The 19,937-nt window shown below is 36.9% G+C and overlaps 1 protein-coding gene across 3 annotated transcripts in view; it reads left to right on the top strand.

The window, feature by feature from the left end:
• The window catches only part of carmil2 (capping protein regulator and myosin 1 linker 2), a 54,013-nt gene that overhangs the window by 33,122 nt on the left and 954 nt on the right, over window positions 1–19,937 (top strand). For all 3 annotated transcript variants that reach the window (XM_055174379.2, XM_055174380.2, XM_055174381.2), the window contains 7 exons: window positions 2,900–3,003; window positions 4,609–5,371; window positions 7,564–7,659; window positions 8,444–8,480; window positions 9,114–9,182; window positions 9,264–9,608; window positions 10,726–10,833. In XM_055174379.2, coding sequence (XP_055030354.2) covers window positions 2,900–3,003; window positions 4,609–5,371; window positions 7,564–7,659; window positions 8,444–8,480; window positions 9,114–9,182; window positions 9,264–9,608; window positions 10,726–10,833 — 1,522 coding nt within the window. The remainder of the gene's footprint in view (window positions 1–2,899; window positions 3,004–4,608; window positions 5,372–7,563; window positions 7,660–8,443; window positions 8,481–9,113; window positions 9,183–9,263; window positions 9,609–10,725; window positions 10,834–19,937) is intronic.

Here is a 19,937-nt window from a genome sequence, read left to right as displayed (position 1 = left end):
GGAATATCATACCAGCCCATGCCTAGTCTAGAGCCATGTTGCGTTATTTTCAACCCAGCGTTGGGTCAAAAAGGGATGAGCCCATCCCCTTGGGTTGTAATTTAACCTATGTTGAGTACTTTCAACCCAAAATGCAGGGTTGTTTTAACCCATTGTTGTGTCAAATATAATTTTTTTGGGTTAGTTTAACCCAACATCTGGGCTCGTCCCTTTTTGACCCAATTGATGGGTTGAAAATAACCCAGCATTTTTTTTAAATGTATTTGTAGCAATAGCTAACAATACATTGTATGGATCAAAATTATTAATATTTGTATTCCAAAAATCATTAGAATATTAAAGGACAAGTTCGGTATTTTACACTTAAAGCCCTGTTTTCAGATTGTTGGTGAAATAGAACGGTTTTGACTGAAATTTCGACATATGCGGCTGCCCTGAGAATTTTCTGGTGTTTGTGTTTCACCTCCCACCTCTACAATGGGTTTAATGGTGCACTGGAACAATCCTTCCTAAAATGCATTAAACTTTCGTTTACAAAGACGTGAAACTCACCGAGTGGTCAGGGGTGTTTACTGATATGCTTACACAAAAATCGCTGCAAAAGATGCTTTCCAACAGGTGTTTTAGCATTCGTAGTTAACTTGTGGACCTATTTTTCCAAACGCCTCACACCCGTACATTCAGTTGGTGCCGCTAATCCACCATTGGCAATTGCAAGAATAGAAACAAAGTTCCCGCCGCGGAGTAATACCGTATCTCACAGCACATCAAATACAAGTCAATGGAGTTGGCAAAAACTAATATAAAACCTGTTGGAATGCGTATTTTGCAGCGATTTTTGTGTGAGCATATCAGTGAACACCCCTGACCACTCGCTGAGTTTCACGTCTTTGTAAACGAAAGTTTAATGCATTTTAGGAAGGATTGTTCCAGTGCACCATTAAACCCATTGTAGAGGTGGGAGGTGAAACACAAACACCAGAAAATCCTCAGGGCAGCCGCATATGTCGAAATTTCAGTCAAAATATAAGTTCTATTTCATCATAAACAATCTGAAAACAGGGCTTTAAGTGTAAAATACCGAACTTGTCCTTTAAGGAAAGATTATGTTCCATGAAAATATTTAGTAAGTTTCAAGTTAATATTAAAAATGTATTCATCATTACTAATATGTGTGGCTAATGACTTCATTTGGACAAATTCATTTGAAAATATTTAGTAAGTTTCTTAAGCAAATATTAAAAATATATTTATCATTACCAATATGCGTTGCTAATGACTTCATTTTAGACAAATTCATTTTTTCATTTCATTTTCATTTTTTATTTTTTGCACCCTCATATTCCAGATTTTCAAATAGTTGTATCTCTGCCAAATATCGTCCTATCCTAACAATGGAAAACTTATTTATTCAGATGTTTAAATTCATGATGTATAAATCTCATTTTCAAAAAGAATTACCCTTGTGACTGGTTTTGTGGTCCATGGTCACAATTATCACAACACTTTAACACTTGATCACAGCCTCCTAAGACCCAAAATACACCAGAGTATCAGATACCAAAGTAGTCTCATATCAGCATCAGGTATTACATACAACATCTGGGTGCATGTGGTACAACCACAGTGCCACCAACCATTATGTCTAGTAGTGGAATTAAATATTGCTTTATGTACAGTATATGCCTGTTTAAAGAATAGAAATAATAAATTCATAGCTATACACGGAGCAATTTAAACCCTGAACATTTTTAGACGTTTAACAAACCCAGCAGGCCGAGTGAACACAAAAGCTTTGCTTTCTTTTATTGTTATGTAATTTCGTATGAGTATGGTTGCTCTGTTTATGATGTGTGTTTTTGTGGGAGACTATGTGTGGGAAACACCTTCCCTGTGTCTGTTTTCTAAGGTGGAGTGATGAGTGCCTTGCCTTCTCATTGGCCGAGAGGCGCTACATAATTCATAATCCGCTTGTCATGCGGTGCGTGGTGGCTCATTTGCATATGGTTGCTATAGCTCTGCAGTGGTCTCTCTCTCTTTCGCTCTTTCTCTCCTTCTTATCCTACTGCCCAAAGGCCTCAGTCTGTGTAGCAGCAGGAAACAGGCAAAACACACTAGGTACCCTGTGTTTATGTGTGTGTACAGTGAACCGTAAGATACTAACCTGGCATTGTTTTATAGTCAATATTGATCCATGAATATATCAAAATATTTGCATTTGCAAATGCATTTATCCAAAGCGAAATACAGTGCAACCTAATTGTGGGATCATGCACCAAATTCTGTACTGATATTTACATTGAGACCCGATCTTTTAATGCTGGCATTAAAAATGTTTTTGGATGCTGTATGGAAAAGACTAGCGGCACTGTCTTAATTTACAGGCAGCACATTGTTAAAATTAAAAGATTAATGATGGCCATCTCAAAAAACATTATGCACATTTATCACACTGTGGTAATTTGATTTAAACACAAATGATTTTACAATTGATCTTTGGTTCTGCACTGGCAAGTATTACAATAGACGACCTCCACGTCTGTTATTACGCTAAATATTTGAAAGATACATCAGTGAGGAACAATCACAGTCTCATTCTCCGTGTGTGTATGTGGTAACGTTGTCTATCTGAGGGGCATAATTGTATTAGAAAACAGACAAAGCAGCAAATGTATTGCAAACAGAAAACCTACCTTGACGTAACACAGCCTTGAATCTTTTATATTAATGTGCATTGTTGGAGGATTGCTTTTATGTTGTGCAAATTGAATTAGACATACTGTACAGCTCACATATTTATTCCTTTAAGACAAAATAGGTTCACATTTTAACAGTCATATCTAGATAAAGGTTTATTGTAAAGAATGACCTTGTGTTTGTTCTGTATGTGTGTGTGCAGGAGCAGGCTGCTGAGAGCGAGAATGAGGCCAATGAGAATATGGGGAGGGTTGATGAAGGTGTAGAAGAGTTCTTCACCAAAAAGATCATCCCTGATGACCCCCTGTGAGTATACAACACACACAAAGATGCTACTTTACTATATAGCATACTATACTATGCTATACTGTACTGTACTGTATGTTTGTTTTCTTTTTTTTATTAGATTTGTTTTAGTTTTCAGTATACACTCTTTAAGTGGCACCTATTATGCAAAATCTACTTTTACAAGGTGTTTGCACATAATGTGTGTTAGCAGTGTGTGAACATAACCACCCTACGATGAAAAAAAATCACCCTCTCCTTTTTTTAATACTCATTCAACCAAAGCAATCTTATTAGACATGCTTTTTGATTCTCTTATCAATGTGAGGTCACATTAATAAAGCCCCGCCCACTTACAGTCCTGCATTACCATAGTTTCCACCCTCATCGAATTGTACTCTGTCCAGTAGATACTATTGTCTCAGACTGTATTAATCAGATCTATTTTAACTGAAAGCACTCACTGTCTGTTTGTAAGGGAATGAGGAGCTGTGCCCAATTTGCATTTAAAGGTACAGACATTTAAGGGATAGTTTACCTAAGGATGAAAATTCTGTCATAATTTACACCCGTATGTAAGCCTGCATGAGTTTCTTTGTTCTGATGAACAGAAAGGAAGATGTTTTGAGAAATGTTTGTGACCACACCATTTTGGACCCCATTTACTTCCATAGTATTCTTTTTTTTTGCTATGGAGGTGAAGGGGGTCCACGAACGGTTCGGTTACAAAAAAAATTCAGGGTATCTTCCTTTCTGTTCATCAGAAGGACGAAATGAATGTGGGTTTGTAACAACATGAGAGTGAGTAAATGATGACGGAATTTTAATTTTTGGGTGTACTATCCCTTTAAAATGTGCGTTTTTGCTCCCACCCAAATAGGGGCATTTTGGTCAAGCTAAAATAAATGATGTATGGGTATTTTGAGCTGAAACTTCACAGATGCATTTTGGGGACACATTAGACTTATAATAAATCTTGTAAAAAGGCCATAATAGGTGCTCTTTAATTAAAGTGTATAAAGGTGCTACGAAAGGTTCTTCACAAAAATGCCATAGAAGAATCATTTTTGGTTTACCAATCAAAGTTCAGTCAAAGTTTCTTAAAATAACTATTTCTTTGTTATCTTTTTATAGTCTAAGAAATGTTTTTCCACTACAATGAACTATTTGTGGAACATAAAGTTTCTTTGAATATTATGACTCAGTTCCTTATGAAACCGTACATCCACTAATGGTTCTTCTATGCCATTTGTGTAGCATCTTTTCTTTCTTTCTTTTTTTCTAACAGTGTATTTAGGTTTTAGTCAATTAGCACTGTCAAAAGTAATTTGGTAACAGATTTTGATTCAACTGGTGAAACATTATATACTAATGCATTTACTACTTGTAGCAAATACAACCTTTTTGTAAAGTGTTACAGAAAATTCTTATGTTTAGTTTAGTTACATTTTTTACTTTGTTGGTGTTTTAATTTCCATAAATTAAAATGTTTTAGTTTACTCAAAAGTAGAATTCTTGTAATCACAGAATATTATATTGATAGCTTGTGATCTTGCTAACAAAGAAATGTCCTTCCTGGTTGTCAAAAGTCATTTCCCATCATTCCTCTGCTTTCCTCGTGTTCAGAAAGCACCAGAGGGAAGAGCCCCTCATTAAAGCACAACCTGCAGAGCCCACGTGTGTCACAACAACCGCCCCTCCCACCACCTCCTCCACCACGACCCCCATCCCCACCACAGCTCCCTCCAAGAACATTAAGAAGAAGTTTGGTGACTTTTTCGCCTTTAAGAAAGTCCGCGCGGGCCGAGGGGCCAAGGGCGAGGGCGGTCCCGAGGGCAAAGTCAAAAAGACTTCAATAGCAGATCTCATCCGACCGCTCCGGGAGGCCGCGCGTGCCGAGAAAGAGCGAGAAAAGGAGAGGGAAAGAGAAAAAGAGAGGGAACGGGAGAAAGAGAAAGAAAAGGAGAAAGAGAAATCAGAAGAGGAAATAGTTGTCAAGGCAGCCACAACCACTGCCGCTCCCACCATTCTCACCATCACAGATCCAACAACAGTTAATGAGGACAAAATGTCACCTAGGGCTCCTTCACCTGTTCTGTCCCCACCTGCATCCACTCCCACACCCCCTGCGTCCTCCCCAGGCAAAACTGAAGAGGTCCCGGTACTGCCCCTTGTTGCACCCTCTACCCCCACCAAAACCCCCAGCCCACTCCCAGCAGTGTCACCCTCAGAGCGAGAGAAAAGCAGGACCCTGGAGAAAAGCCGCACCCCAGATGGAGAGCGAAGGCCCAAACCTATCCGTCGCTCACTTAGAGAAGGAAAATCACAGTCTCTTATTCTGCTCTCGGACGTCTTGCCAGAGCAAGACAGCACAACAGCACACGCTAAGGTAAGTGAGCATTTGTGCTGGATTCAGATTGATTTAGATGTTAAGTAAATGATCAGTAGATGTGGATTGATTGGCCATTTTGATATTGATTGTATTATTTTGGCCATCAGCCATGATCTTTAGATGCTTTTAATAGCTTTGGCTATATCGGTTGACCATTTGCATTTACATCTATATGTATGCATTTGGCAGGCACTTTTATCCAAAGCAACTTACAGTGCATTACAAGGTATACATTTTTTATCAACATGTGTTCCATGGGTTCGAACCTATGATCTTTTGCGCTGTTAACGCAATTCTGTACCACTGAGCTATACAAGAGATTGGAAAAAGGATGTTTTACTTACAGTAAATATAGGTAAATTCTGTGACAGTAACTCGATATGGTGAGGGTCCTACTATTTTATTTTGATACATATTTATATACACTCACCTAAAGGATTATTAGGAACACTATACTAATGCTGTGTTTGACCCCCTTTCGTCTTCAGAACTGCCTTAATTCTACGTGGCATTGATTCAAGGTGCTGAAAGCATTCTTTAGAAATGTTGACCCATATTGATAGGATAGCAACTTGCAGTTGATGGAGATTTGTGGGATGCACATCCAGGGCACGAATCTCCCGTTCCATCACATCCCAAAGATGCTCTATTGGGTTGAGATATGGTGGCTGTGGGGGCCATTTTAGTACAGTGAACTCATTGTCATATTCAAGAAACCAATTTGAAATGATTTGAGCTTTGTGACATGGTGCTTTATCCTGCTGGAAGTAGCCATTAGAGGATGTGTACATGGTGGTGATAAAGGGATGGACATGGTCAGAAACAATGCTCAGGTAGGCCGTGGCATTTAAATGATGCCCAATCGGCACTAAGGGGCCTAAAGTGTGCCAAGAAAACATCCCTCACACCATGACACCACCAGCCTGCACAGTGGTAACAAGCCATGATGCATCCAATGTTCTCATTCTGTTTACGCCAAATTCTGACTCTACCATCTGAATGTCTCAACAGAAATCGAGACTCATCAGACCAGGAAACATTTTTTCAGTCTTTAACTGTCCAATTTTGGTGAGCTTGTGCATTCTAGCCTCTTTTTCCTATTTGTAGTGGAGATGTGTGGTACCCAGTGGGGGCTTCTGCTGTTGTAGCCCATCCGCCTCAAGGTTGTGCGTGTTGTGGCTTCACAAATGCTTTGCTGCATACCTCGGTTGTAACGAGTGGTTATTTCAGTCAAAGATGCTCTTCTATCAGCTTGAATCAGTCGGCCAATTCTCCTCTGACCTCTAGCATCAACAAGGCATTTTCGCCCACAGGACTGCCGCATACTGGATGTTTTTCCTTTTTCACACCATTCTTTGTAAACCCTAGAAATGGTTGTGCGTGAAAATCCCAGTAACTGAACAGATTGTGAAATACTCAAGACCAGCCCGTCTGGCACCAACAACCATGCCACACTCAAAATTGCTTAAATCACCTTATTTTCCCATTCTGACATTCAGTTTGGAGTTCATGAGATTTTCCTGACCATGACCACACCCCAAAATGCATTGGAGCAACTGCCATGTGATTGGTTGATTAGATAATTTCATTAATGAGAAATTGAACAGATGTTCCTAATAATCCTTTAGGTGAGTGTATACCATGGTACAAAATGTGGAAAAAGACCCCATGGTAGTACCATGGTATTTTTGTCTACTGTTATAGCACGTTTCACTTCAATGTGTGATTTCTATTCCCTATTTTCCTTGTTTTTCTGGTGACTGAGGTGTTTTTGTCCTCTGTAAGGAATGTGTCAGGAACATGAAGTGCAATACTGGAGCAACGTGAACTTGAGCTCTTGCTGAGAATAAAATGATGCTGATATTTTTCTGTTAGATTTCGTAAAAGCACAATGTTCTTCTTGCAGCATGTTCTGTTTTATTATGTTATTTCTGTATCTTAATGTTGAAGACAAATTGGGGCAGTATTAAATTGTATGTCCATTATTGTTGCATTTCATATTCCAAAAACATTCTCTTACCCCTGACAGGGTCATTTTTATAGGTTAATATTGCTACCTGTTTGACTAAGATCACTTCCTAAACGGTGTTTGACATGTTCCAAGAATAAATATTGATCTGACATGGTTTTCTTGTTCTGTTGGTACAAAACTGTCCTGAGAGGCTTTTGTTGCTCTGATCACTCTTTAGAAACATGCATCAGAGAGCTTTGAACAGAGACTTCATGTCATGCTTCACCGCATGGGAGTCACCAAAACATCTCCTACCGACTCCAAAATGAACCAGGTCAGTGCTTGTATTTTCTATGTAGTGATCATTTAGGGGGGTTTTGACATTTGGATTTTGTACTTAATCAAGAGTGTTTTACAGCTCAGCTTTCTTAAGAGCATTCAAACTTAATTCATGGCTGTAAATAATTTAATAAAACACATTATCGGATTTGATGCTGTGTAAGTACCTCATCCAGGATGAAGCGAAAACACCTTTCTCTGTAATATTTCCACTTAGCTTAAAGGAAAACACCACCGTTTTTCAATATTTTACTATGTTCTTACCTCAACTTAGATGAATTAATACATACCTGTCTTTATTAAATGCCTGCACTTAATCTTTGTTCAGCGCATCGTGAATTTGTTAGCATTTAGCCTAGCCCCATTCACTCTTTAGGATCCAAACAGGGATGAATTTAGAAGCCACCAAACACTTCCATGTTTTCACTATTTAAAGACTGTTACATGAGTAGTTACACGATTAAGTATGGTGGCATAGCATATAGTTCTCATTTTCTTTAAATAGGGATGGAAGTGTTTGGTGCCTTCTAAATTCATCCCTGTTTGGATCCTAAGGAATGAATGGGGCTAGGCTAAATGCTAACACATTCACAACGCGCTGTACAAAGATTAACTGTATGCATTGAAAACAGAAGTATTAACTCTAAGTTAGAACATTAAAGTAAAATATTGAAAAACAGCTTAAACCTTAAAGCTTAAAACTGCATGTATCAGAAAGGGAAAAAGTGCAGGTGTTTAGGGTTAGGGATCTGAATTAAACCAGTGTTATCCTCTTACAGAGTAAGGATGAAGAGCTGAGGAAAGCCAACTCTGAGGGTAAGACACATTTCTTACTGTTGTCATGCCACAAAACAGAGATCTCTGTGCTGGGATCAGGAGAATTTGCCGCATTGATAGTGCAGTGTCAGCAAATGCTTGTGTTAGTGACAGTGGTGATCTTAGGGTTTTTGCTTTGGGGTTTCAGGTGGAATGGCCTGTGAGTCTGTTGTTGTAAGGTCAATCAGATTTTAGGATGATGCAATTTTTCAATTTTACTCAATACTACCATCAGGTTTTTCCGTTCATATATATTTATTTATTTATTTATTTATTTATTTATTTATTTATTTATTTATTTTTATTTATTTATATGTGTCTGAAAGGAAGTAATATATTTTTAAACCTACCATGGATGCATAGCAAAAGTCTGTATGTCTCTACGTCCCGCCATGGTTAAAACAAACTAACAGCAAGAATACCTTGGGGGGGCATTGTGTTAATAATTTAAACGCATTTTCATTGCCGTCTGCAGGTTCGGCCATCAAAGCCATTTCCTTAAGCTAGTTTCAGTGCATTTATTTTTATGCATAAGCAAAGCTCAGCTTTTGTTTAATGTGGATGTGCAGTATTTTTGTGTGGCCGTGTTGATATTTTTCCTTTACTTTGCAGTAAATTCTGCTTGCTTTTTAGGTGCGATACTCGACAAACCCGAGCCACCGCCCACTTTTATGAAACCTCGCACAATGTCCACCTCATCAGGTAATACATGAATCCCAACGACCAAAGCACACACAGTCTTAAATACTTTCACAGTACAGTTAAACCTCCCGTTTTTCCCAGACACCAGGCGACCAACCCGTACGACCCAGAGTGTATTGGAGTTTCACCGCACAGAAAGACCCCTCATCCCAGAGCGTCCTATAGGCCTGTTGCCTCCTAAACCACCCATTAAGCCCACCCTACTTCCTGCTAGCGAGACAGCCCGTACAGCCACGCCCACTCCCAAGCTACCCAGTCCCTCTCAGGATGGCCATACAGAGGTCACAGAGACCACTTCGATCTACCAGCCCCAGCAGAAGGAAGCCCCATTTTCCCGCAAAGAGACGCCGCCGGCTCCCTCACCGCGGAGGATTCTCAGCACGGATATCAGGGAGCGTGCAGAGAGAGCACAATCTGTCACTGAAGGTTTGATTCACTGTCAAATCAGTTGGGATATTCTGGTCTTGGATAGCCAGTTTTCACGTAGTACTTGACAGCTTAACTTTCTCTCTCTTTGTCATTTTCTAGCTCTTTGTCTCAAACACACACAAACACACACACATACGCTCAGCTGTTATTATAACCTTCACTACAGTAAAGCTCAACATAATGACTCAACTTGTATGTATTCATTCAGCACTTCCCTCCATGGCCAGTTTTAATGCTTTAGAGTCTGTGTATTCTTATAGGGCTCACCCAATGGCAATTCAATTACTGCCATGCCATCAGTGATGTAATTCAATGCTTGCGTGTCCGATATAGCAAATGGGCTTAGATGAAACAGTATTTATTCTTTGAGTGTTTGTCCAAATACTATTTGTATCTCCAAATGGTATCTTTGGCAGGGTTTAGATTAATTCAAGACTAGGCCTTTGTTATATTAGGTCACTTATGAAAATCTGTCTTTTTCTATGTTTTAGTGCTATAATTGGGTCCCCAGTGCTTCTATCAACCTAGAAAATGTGAAAAAGATAAACCCAGTAACTTAGTTTTGGTAAACAATTATCTGCAAGCATGTGAAAAAATAGGTCAAATTTGGCTCCCCTTATGATGTCAGAATAATAAAAATTTTGCTCACACTTACAAAGTGGCAATTTTAACATGCTATAATAAATTATCTATATGGTATTTTCTGCTAGAACTTCACATGTGTACTCTGGAGACACCAAAGATACATCTTTAAAAAGTCTTTACAAAACAATACTGGCGTGCATGTTAAGACAAAACAATGGCACTGATATATGTTAAGGTATGTGAGTGCATGGTGTTTTTAAATTAAGGCAGCTCAAACTTGCATTTTAGTCTGGGAGTATAGGGTAAGACCTGTCCGGAAAACCGCCCCATAAATGTTTAAAGGGTCATTGTGGGTTTACAGGTTCACATCCAGATTTTTACTAATCTTTTTTCAAATTTCTACTTTCAATATTTACTGTCCTATGAAATGAAAGGCATGAAACACGAATAAATGAATCCTTAAATGACCCTGTTGTGATGTCCTTTATGAGAAAAGACACGGTCTAACCTCAGATCTCTCCTCTTACAGAGACCCTCCCTATACCCAGGCCTCGCGTGAAGCCCACTCCCCAGCGCCGTGCCGTGTCTGTCCATGAAGATTCACTCCTCCAGCACGCACCCATGCTTGACCCGGAGGGTGAGCCTTAACCACCTCTGAATTAACAAAATTCTCACAATAGTTTTTAATCTAAATATGTTAAAGGGCTCATATTATGCAAAATCTAATTTTATAAGTTGTTTGGACATAAATGTGCATCGACAGTGTGTGAACACAACAACCAGTCTTTCCAGAAAAACGCAGAGTTTTTTTGTGATTGTTGCGGGCAAAAAATCTTGATCTTGCAGCACGTTTTCTTAAAAAATGTGATGGAATATGCAGGATATTTATGTAATATTATGTGATGAAATTGCGGAAACTTGCCAAAATTGCGGGAACTTGCAAAACCTGTGTGTAGCTTTTTATTGATGTTAACGTTGCGTAATTACGTCACTTTCTAACATTCCCATGACAACAGGGGACATGGCTGCGCATGTGTAAAGTAAATGCAACATTTTTCAACTTTTGTTGTGGTTTTCCTTTTCCTCAAATAAAACAATCTTCAGTCTTAGGTTCTGATTTCAAGAGATAGACTTTTATTTTCCGGACAAAATAAGAAGCCGAGCCTGCCTGATGAATCTCCCCAGAACCCGAGTGAAGTTCTGGGGACATTCTCCAAAATCAGTCTGAAGCTCTCAGCCAGGCTTGGTAAATATATATGGTCTTTGTCCCTCCCCTCCATATGCTTTAACAATATATTTCTGTTCAGGCTTGTAACTTGAAGAATCACATGACAGTCCCCAGACCAGACCAGTGTCTCCTTTCCTTGACCTATTTGACCCTTGGCTCTTTGCTAATACTAAAATCCTTTGTGCCTGCCTGTCCAGATGGCTCTCTAAACTACCCTGAAACCCGAATACACCCAGCTGGTCCAATAGCAATCCCATGGCAAACAAACTCCTGATCCGCATACAGCATAACACATGACATAATGCATAACTTCATGGAAAACAAATTGCATGTGATTATAATGGTGTGATTATAATGGTAAACTCATATTCATCATATAAATGTAGATTGGGATTAAAATAAAACTTCTTCATAATCCCCGCTCTGAGGCTTAATTTAGCCTCACCTTTCCTGTTTATTTTAATCCGGAGTGCAGTTTCATAATTCAGCGTTTCAATTATTAATATCTTGTGGCTAAAGAAAGCCACTATACCTTACCAATTACTAAATTATGCCACTGCACTTCGAACTATGGACAATAAGACAAACATCTTTCCATTCTCATTTTGACTTGAATGTAAAAGTAAAAGTACTTAAGCCCTAAACAGTTTGTGCGCAATTGGTTTTGCGCTTACAGTTATCATTTTAGCTATGTAGAGTATATGATAAAACATCGTAAATGTAAAGTCAACGTTAATGAATCCAAGTAAAAATAATAAAAACAAAAGTAAAGTATGCATAATAAACACAAAATAAATATTAAAGATTCAATATTCAAATTAAAACGAGTAAATGTAACTAATTGATGCTGAATTGAAGCATAAAAACTCAAAAATTATTAATTATAATAAACAAGTATAAATGTAAGTTAATTCAAATAAACAAAGTAAATAAAATAACCCATAATAAAACTAGGGAAAGATGGCATAATAAAACACAAATAAATGTAGATTAACTCGAATAACACAATAAAATGTGAACCACTAATATACTAAGTAAAGATTGCAACACAAATGAAAGTAAAATTACTCCAAATAAAACAATTAAATGTAAATAACCAATAATAAACTAATTAAAGATTGCATATTACACGCATAAATGTAATTAATTCAAATAAAACTAGTAAATGGAAATAACCCATAATACAACTAAGTAAATCATCCATAATAATTCTTGATCACAATTTAAATTAATTTTTTCCATCCTCATCAGAGGTGCTTGAATTCTCGTTTACTATTTGTAAATTCATTACTGTCTTGTAACGTAATTCCTGATAACATTCTTGTTGATTTCAAGTAAATTTTTCCATCATATTTTAAATTTCATTTGGTTCTTTAACCATACACCAATGCCTCATTTACCCACTAACCTCTAATTAAAATTGATTCAGTATATGTTATTATGTATTTTTAATGGCTGCATTTAGTTGTTATCCTAAGTTAATTAATGCCTTATTTGTAAACTTAATAATCTACTTTTTGATTGTAGTACTGTACATAATTTATTTATTCTGTATTCTTATTCTGACAAAACTTTATTAAATTCCTTATTTAGCTTAATCCCATGCCTTAATCTAATTTGGTATCCATTTGGTTGATCAACAGAATCTACATATAATTGATGATTAATTGTTGTGTTCATCATTTTATAAGGATTCTAAATACCCTTCTTTTGTAGTGATTTCTTGTCTCCATCCTATTTAAGTACTTTTTCTCTCCCTCCTAATGAGGTCAAGCATTTTCTTTTTCTACCAATCCAAAATAATTCTCCAATCGATATTATTTGATCTTCCAATACCTTCATTGTATATGTTGCTCTGATTTGATTATATTATTCTTCTAATAGCATTTCTCTTCTCACTTTTACACCTTAAGTTATACTTTTTGATGTCTTCATAATAGATCTAGAGGTTTCTTAGTTGATTCATTCAAAATTCTTGTTATAAAACATTTCCTATTTAATTTCCTTAAGTCTATAATTCCATAAGGCTTATATTTTCTTGATTGTAATCTCACTGTACCATTCAGAATTTTTACTGTACCATTCTGAAATATCTATCCTTCCTTTTTTATTTTTAGTGTTTTGTTATTTACGTCCATTGACCCAAATTTCCAAATTGTGGCCTACCAGATGTATTTTTAAACTCAGAATTTCCCAAAAGACCTAAATATTATCCAGATAAATTGACCTTAAACTTTTTCTCATAATCCATAAGAATTCTTGTTGAATGTATCACCCCAAAGTATGTGGACTTGAAAATGTTATTGCATTATTGAAATCTGGTTTTGCAAATATATTTCCTTAACTGTAAATATTCCCCATTTGTATCATTGTTATCTTTGGGATGTTTCCCATAAAATGTCCACCTTAAGTTCTCTGTTCAATGTCTCTATGTTTTCAGTCTTTCTTTCAGAGTCTGTTCCTTTGAAATTATTGCAGATCTTTCACTGGGCCTTGTTTAAGGCAAAAGTCCATCAAGGCAAAAGTCCATCGCCAGGAAGTTTAATTGACTGTAGCATTGCAAATCTAGTAATTGGCTTTGTTCTTTAAATGACTGTAGCAATGTAAATCTTCTGTAATAATCAGCTTCGTTCTTTAATTGACTGTAGAAATGCAAATCTTCTGTAGTTATCGGTTTTGTTCTTTTCAATTCAATTTCTTTTGACAATTTCTCTTTTTCACTTCTTCCTCTCGGTGCTCAAAACTTTGCTCTCCATCCGTCGGTATACTCGAATTGCTTTAACTTTGATTTGGTTTTGATGTTTCTTCTTTCATATCATTGGCATTCTTTCTCCTTCTCTCCTTCCTACGAGCTCTGCTACATTGGCTGCTCCTCCCACTTGGACATTTCTGGGGCTGGTCTCATCCTTCAGTTGGGCCACCTGTGGCCGTGTTTGGGCTCCTCCGACCTCTCGAACCTCAGATAAGCTAGATCATCTCGCACTCATCAAGTCATGTTGTCTCATGTCCTCCTCAACTCCTTTCAGCTTTTTCTGTACACAAATAACTCAATACATAGACAATTAGTTTGTTCATATAACACTTAATTCCAGATGTTTTTACAATACGCATAGGTCTATCGGCGAATATTTCATGCAGTGTTAAAGGTGTACGGTTGTTAGTTTACATGCTCACTAATACAAAGTAAAACATCAATTCTGTTACGATTAGTATTTTCACACATTTTGTTAAGTATGGCTTTGATGATTATTCCTTTTCTATAGCTTTTTATCTACCATCCTTTGTGAATGTAGATAATAGTCAAATTTTTCTTCACTCTTATCCGTCACTTCAATTTTTCCCTTCTTATCTCAACTCAAAATCTTTATTCTTCTCATGAATCAAATGATTTATTCTCATTCCACTTATTTGCCCCATGTACATCTATGATAATAATATTTATGACTGAGATTTCTCACTTCTTATACAATCTAAAAAGATCTCCTGACACTCTGAGGCCCTTTTTAGCTTCCACATCTGTTTGCCCATGCTGGCAAAATCAACTATATTTTCCTGTGTGCCTATAACTCAATAACAACCAATCATTTTATCAACTTTTTAGCATTAATCAACCAGACTAACCTTTCCGTATGTTAGACTAGTGGTTCATCCATTCTAAACCTGTATAATATTTTTCCTTATAATTAAATATGTAAATACAAGTATCTACTTCTTAGGCAAATCATAATTCACAGTAAAAATGTTTATCAAATGGAGAAACACTTGTAAGCAAAGTATGTAATTTTTTGGATCATCAATCTTTTCTTGTCATTAATTGGTCTTAAATCGTGACTAGATACAATTTAGTTTTATTTCCTTAAATCGTATGTTTGTTACAATAATTAGTTATTTCTTTTTTCTATTCTCACAGCTTTTTCTTGTTTACCTTTTATAGTATCCTATGGTGTTTTTTCAATTTATTTCTTTTATCTATTTTATTTTCCTTTCTGCCATAGCTGTTCTATGCCATTTATATTTGCTTTTTAGCTTAGTACCATCATTGGAGTTCTAACTTCCTCTGTAGATACCAAATTCAAACCCCCCAATTTTCATTATGCATTTCTTCCTGTCAGATTAATAGGAGTCTGATTTGATTTCAGAAAAGGTAGTCACACCTAACAACATAAGTTCTTGATCAGCCTTTAAATTTGTCTAGCTGATTTTCACCTAAAGATTGTATGTGTCCCTACAGTTATAAAGTCCTTTGCTAAACATTGAACGGCTGTACTCTTTCCCCTCTTTCACTCAAAGGCTCGTATGAAAATGAAAAAGTATAGTCCAGTTTTTCTTGCCTCCAAGAACATTATTGTCTCTGTGGGTCTTTCTGGACTCCACTCAGTCTTTTTTCTGAACATGTTTCAGAACATTGTGCAGTGCCCCCATCACTGCTTGAGCTCAGTTTTAGTCCCATTCCTGTAGGATGTGTTCTCAGTCCAGTTTATGAGTTACTACTCTCTTTGCAACTCCAACACTTTGATGTCACACAGTTTTTGCCATTGTCTTTTCATCGCCAGCTTTTGTTCACTTTCTTGAATGTCAAAGGATCAGAATGATCAGCCCACAAGGTTTTAGCTTGACCCATGCAAAATATTGCCTTTTGATTTAAAATAAAATTTATTTTGTGACCACCTTCCATCATCAGATGAAGACTCCTCTTCATTTTGTAATAATTTATCTTTGTATAATTTATCTGTGTCATTCACCTTTTAATAATTTTCCTGTCCTTTTTATTTTTCTCTTTATTTCCACCTTTAATAACTTGGTCTCTACTTTTTTCTCTAATTTGTTGTTTTTTCTTTTCAAAGCTTTACTTCTGTCTTCCTGCTAGATTTTAATCTCACAATTCCCTCGAGCTATGGCTTTCCCCCTCCCTTTCTCTCTCTCTCTCTCTCTCTCTCTCTCTCTCTCTCTTTCTCCCTTTGAGCATTTCTTTGTCTGTTAATTATCTCCTCTTATCTTTCATTAGTTTATATTTTTATTTAGTTGTACTTCTCCTAAGACAATGCCACATCAAATGTTTCCTCTTTTGAACATCCAATTATTCTATTTTCTAATTCTCCACACAACAGTTGTTTAATCCTTATTTTTCCATTAATGTGACTGCCATAATCTTTCCTTTGCAATATAACACACCTTATATTTTATAGTTATTTCTCATTTAACCACTTCACAAACTTATTGTTTTTATTTATCCAATTTATATATTCTCCAAATAATTACTTAGATTTCCAATGTGTCTTTAAAATAAAATTTCCTTTATAATATTTTGTAGTGTTTTGTCAAATAGAATCAAATACCTTCACCAACATCTGTCCTTTTTTGGACTAGCAATTTTTTCCTATTGAGCACATTTTTTTTATTTTAATCAATCATTTAAACGAATTATTTAATTTCTAGAATTAGCTGTATATTTCACTGTAATAACTAAAAAGGTTTTTGACTACAATACCTCAGAACCACAATGTCTTCAACTCTAATCTTTAATACCCAGCATTTATAACTGCCTCTTATCCATAATCATATTCTTAGTCTTATTCACATACTTTCAAACTTTATCCCCTTTTTTATAGTTTTGAACAATCTTCACTCCTGTAACACAACACCTCTCTGTGGGCTCTTTAGAGCCACAGGAGAAAGACACACCCACTGCTCACTCAGCCCCCACTCTTTCCATCTCATACATTCACACACACAGACTCTTTCTAGCACAGACACATTGCATTCTCACACAAATAAAATAAAACAACTCTATCTAGACTACCTGTCCAAATTCATCTTTCCACTACACTTCAGTCGACATGGAAAAGATTCTCTTACACAATTTACCAATCCGACATGACAAATAAAACAAAAACAATATCTTTCATCAGCCCGGGCCTTCCAAAACAACAAGACAAATAACACATAGACCGTACCTGACCTGCAGGACTTTAATAACTCTTCTCTCCGAACCCCAACGTGTCTGCCCCGACACGGTAACACTCAGGTTCGCGAAACTTCTTAGGCATTTTCTCAACTTAACATTAACTCTTTATCCAAGCCACTCAACGACAAAAATAAAACAATGAAACTCATTCACACAACAAACCATCATCTGTCCTAGCACACATTCCTTTTGAAAATGAAACCCTTTATTCTTATCATTTAATCTAGTAATCTTTAATTTCCCCTTTTTATTCTTAAATTTGGAAGAGCATTTGTGATTTGACCAGCACTTGTGATTTGACCACCCCGAGCCATCTCAGGTGAACAATACAATCTTTTAACAAGCAAAACTGCTCATCTCTGTAGGTGGCCACCTGATTGCATTGTCCATTGAGAAAGCCAGCTGTGGTCTCAGGTTCTGTGCTCCTTTTGATGTCCCATCTGGTGTCAATTGTTTTTACCAAACCTAAAATTTCAACTGTATGTTTGATACCCTATAAACCAAATTGTTAACCCAACCATTTTTCAGTAATAACCCATTAGCATTTATTTATTTATTTATTTATTTTTTAGGGCTCATTCTTCCCCACTCTAACACAGTAGTCATCCCCCATACACACAAAGGACAGCACTTACACCCCCCTTAACAGCCCACAGAGAGACTGCCTAAGGGAAACTGTCTCCTGTCTGCTTTACCAGATTCACGTTCACATTTCTCTCACTAACAAACAAAATTCTGCATACACACTCAAAATTCAAACACATAGAGTACATATATTTTCATACATAAAACCTTGTATGCCACCTCTTGATATCACCTTATATACCCAAATCGAATGACCATTACACCTCCTACACCATGGTCGTTAACTAAAACAATAAAATATACCACTTTTACATGGTATACTGTCAATTTTGATACACTTACAACCACACAAAATTGACCTCTATACCATACACCTCCGTCCACTTGTATAGACTTCTGTATCATACACTTACACCGACAGATACAGGAAACTCTTACGCGTTCTCTTCACTTAAAATCTGTTTCAATTCACCTTGATCATCAAAGCCAAAGTAATTAACACAGAGTCATGCATGCATGCCTTAATTAGATTGTACCCTTGAAATCAAAACCCAGTTCACATGTATGGTTCTTAAATTTAGAAGAGCTTAAATTACTCACCACCTGGAGCAATTTCTGGCAAACAACACAATTAATAAGCGAAAAAGTGCTTACCTTGTATATGGCCATACGTTGTTTGTGTTGCTCGTCAGATTCGCTCAGGTGGTGTGACTGTCCAGCTCTTTTCTATCCCGGGTTTCGGCACCAAATGTTGTGGTTTTCCTTTTCCTCGAATAAAACAATCTTCAGTCTTAGGTTCTGATTTCAAGAGATAGACTTTTATTTTCCGGACAAAATAAGAAGCCGAGCCTGCCTGATGAATCTCCCCAGAACCCGAGTGAAGTTCTGGGGACATTCTCCAAAATCAGTCTGAAGCTCTCAGCCAGGCTTGGTAAATATATATGGTCTTTGTCCCTCCCCTCCATATGCTTTAACAATATATTTCTGTTCAGGCTTGTAACTTGAAGAATCACATGACAGTCCCCAGACCAGACCAGTGTCTCCTTTCCTTGACCTATTTGACCCTTGGCTCTTTGCTAATACTAAAATCCTTTGTGCCTGCCTGTCCAGATGGCTCTCTAAACTACCCTGAAACCCGAATACACCCAGCTGGTCCAATAGCAATCCCATGGCAAACAAACTCCTGATCCGCATACAGCATAACACATGACATAATGCATAACTTCATGGAAAACAAATTGCATGTGATTATAATGGTGTGATTATAATGGTAAACTCATATTCATCATATAAATGTAGATTGGGATTAAAATAAAACTTCTTCACTTTCTGCTAAGGTATATAGACGGTTTCAGCAGTAACAACATAAACAAGCGGCTGTCGTGGTCCGCACGTAACTTCCGGTAAACTCCGCTAAGAATAAATAACAACAAAGTTCTTTAAACATAGTTTATTTATATAACAAGCAAAAAAACAACATAGATTACCTTGGAAACCAAAACATTTGTTATTTCCGACGAGACATTTGTTCAAGAGACCATTAAAAAACGAAACCGGAAGTAAAGTTCGGATCCAGACGTGTATCGCGTCAGCGCACGTGCGTCCGATAAAACCATCTTTATGACTTTTTGCTACGAAAATGCGGGGATTATGAAATCATGCAAGCGAGCAGAAATCTGCAATTTATGCGGCGAAAGTGCGGCGTATTTAAAAAATGCGGCCCCCGCATAAATATGCAGACTTTGGCTGAATATGCATTGAATCAATCACATAATCATGTTTTTCTGGAGGGACTGAACAACCATACAACGAAAAATTAACCACCTTCTTCCTTTTTTTAATCCCCATTAAACCAAAGCAGTCTTAGACATGCTGTTTTGATTCTCTTGTTAATGTGACATCACACTGATAAAGCCCTGCTTTTCAATTTTACCCAAAATCTTTTCTTAATTTGTTTGTTAGG

The sequence above is a fragment of the Misgurnus anguillicaudatus genome, chromosome 15 (assembly GCF_027580225.2).
Source record: "Misgurnus anguillicaudatus chromosome 15, ASM2758022v2, whole genome shotgun sequence".
Lineage (NCBI taxonomy): Eukaryota > Metazoa > Chordata > Actinopteri > Cypriniformes > Cobitidae > Misgurnus > Misgurnus anguillicaudatus.
This window is presented reverse-complemented; position numbering and strand designations above follow the sequence as displayed.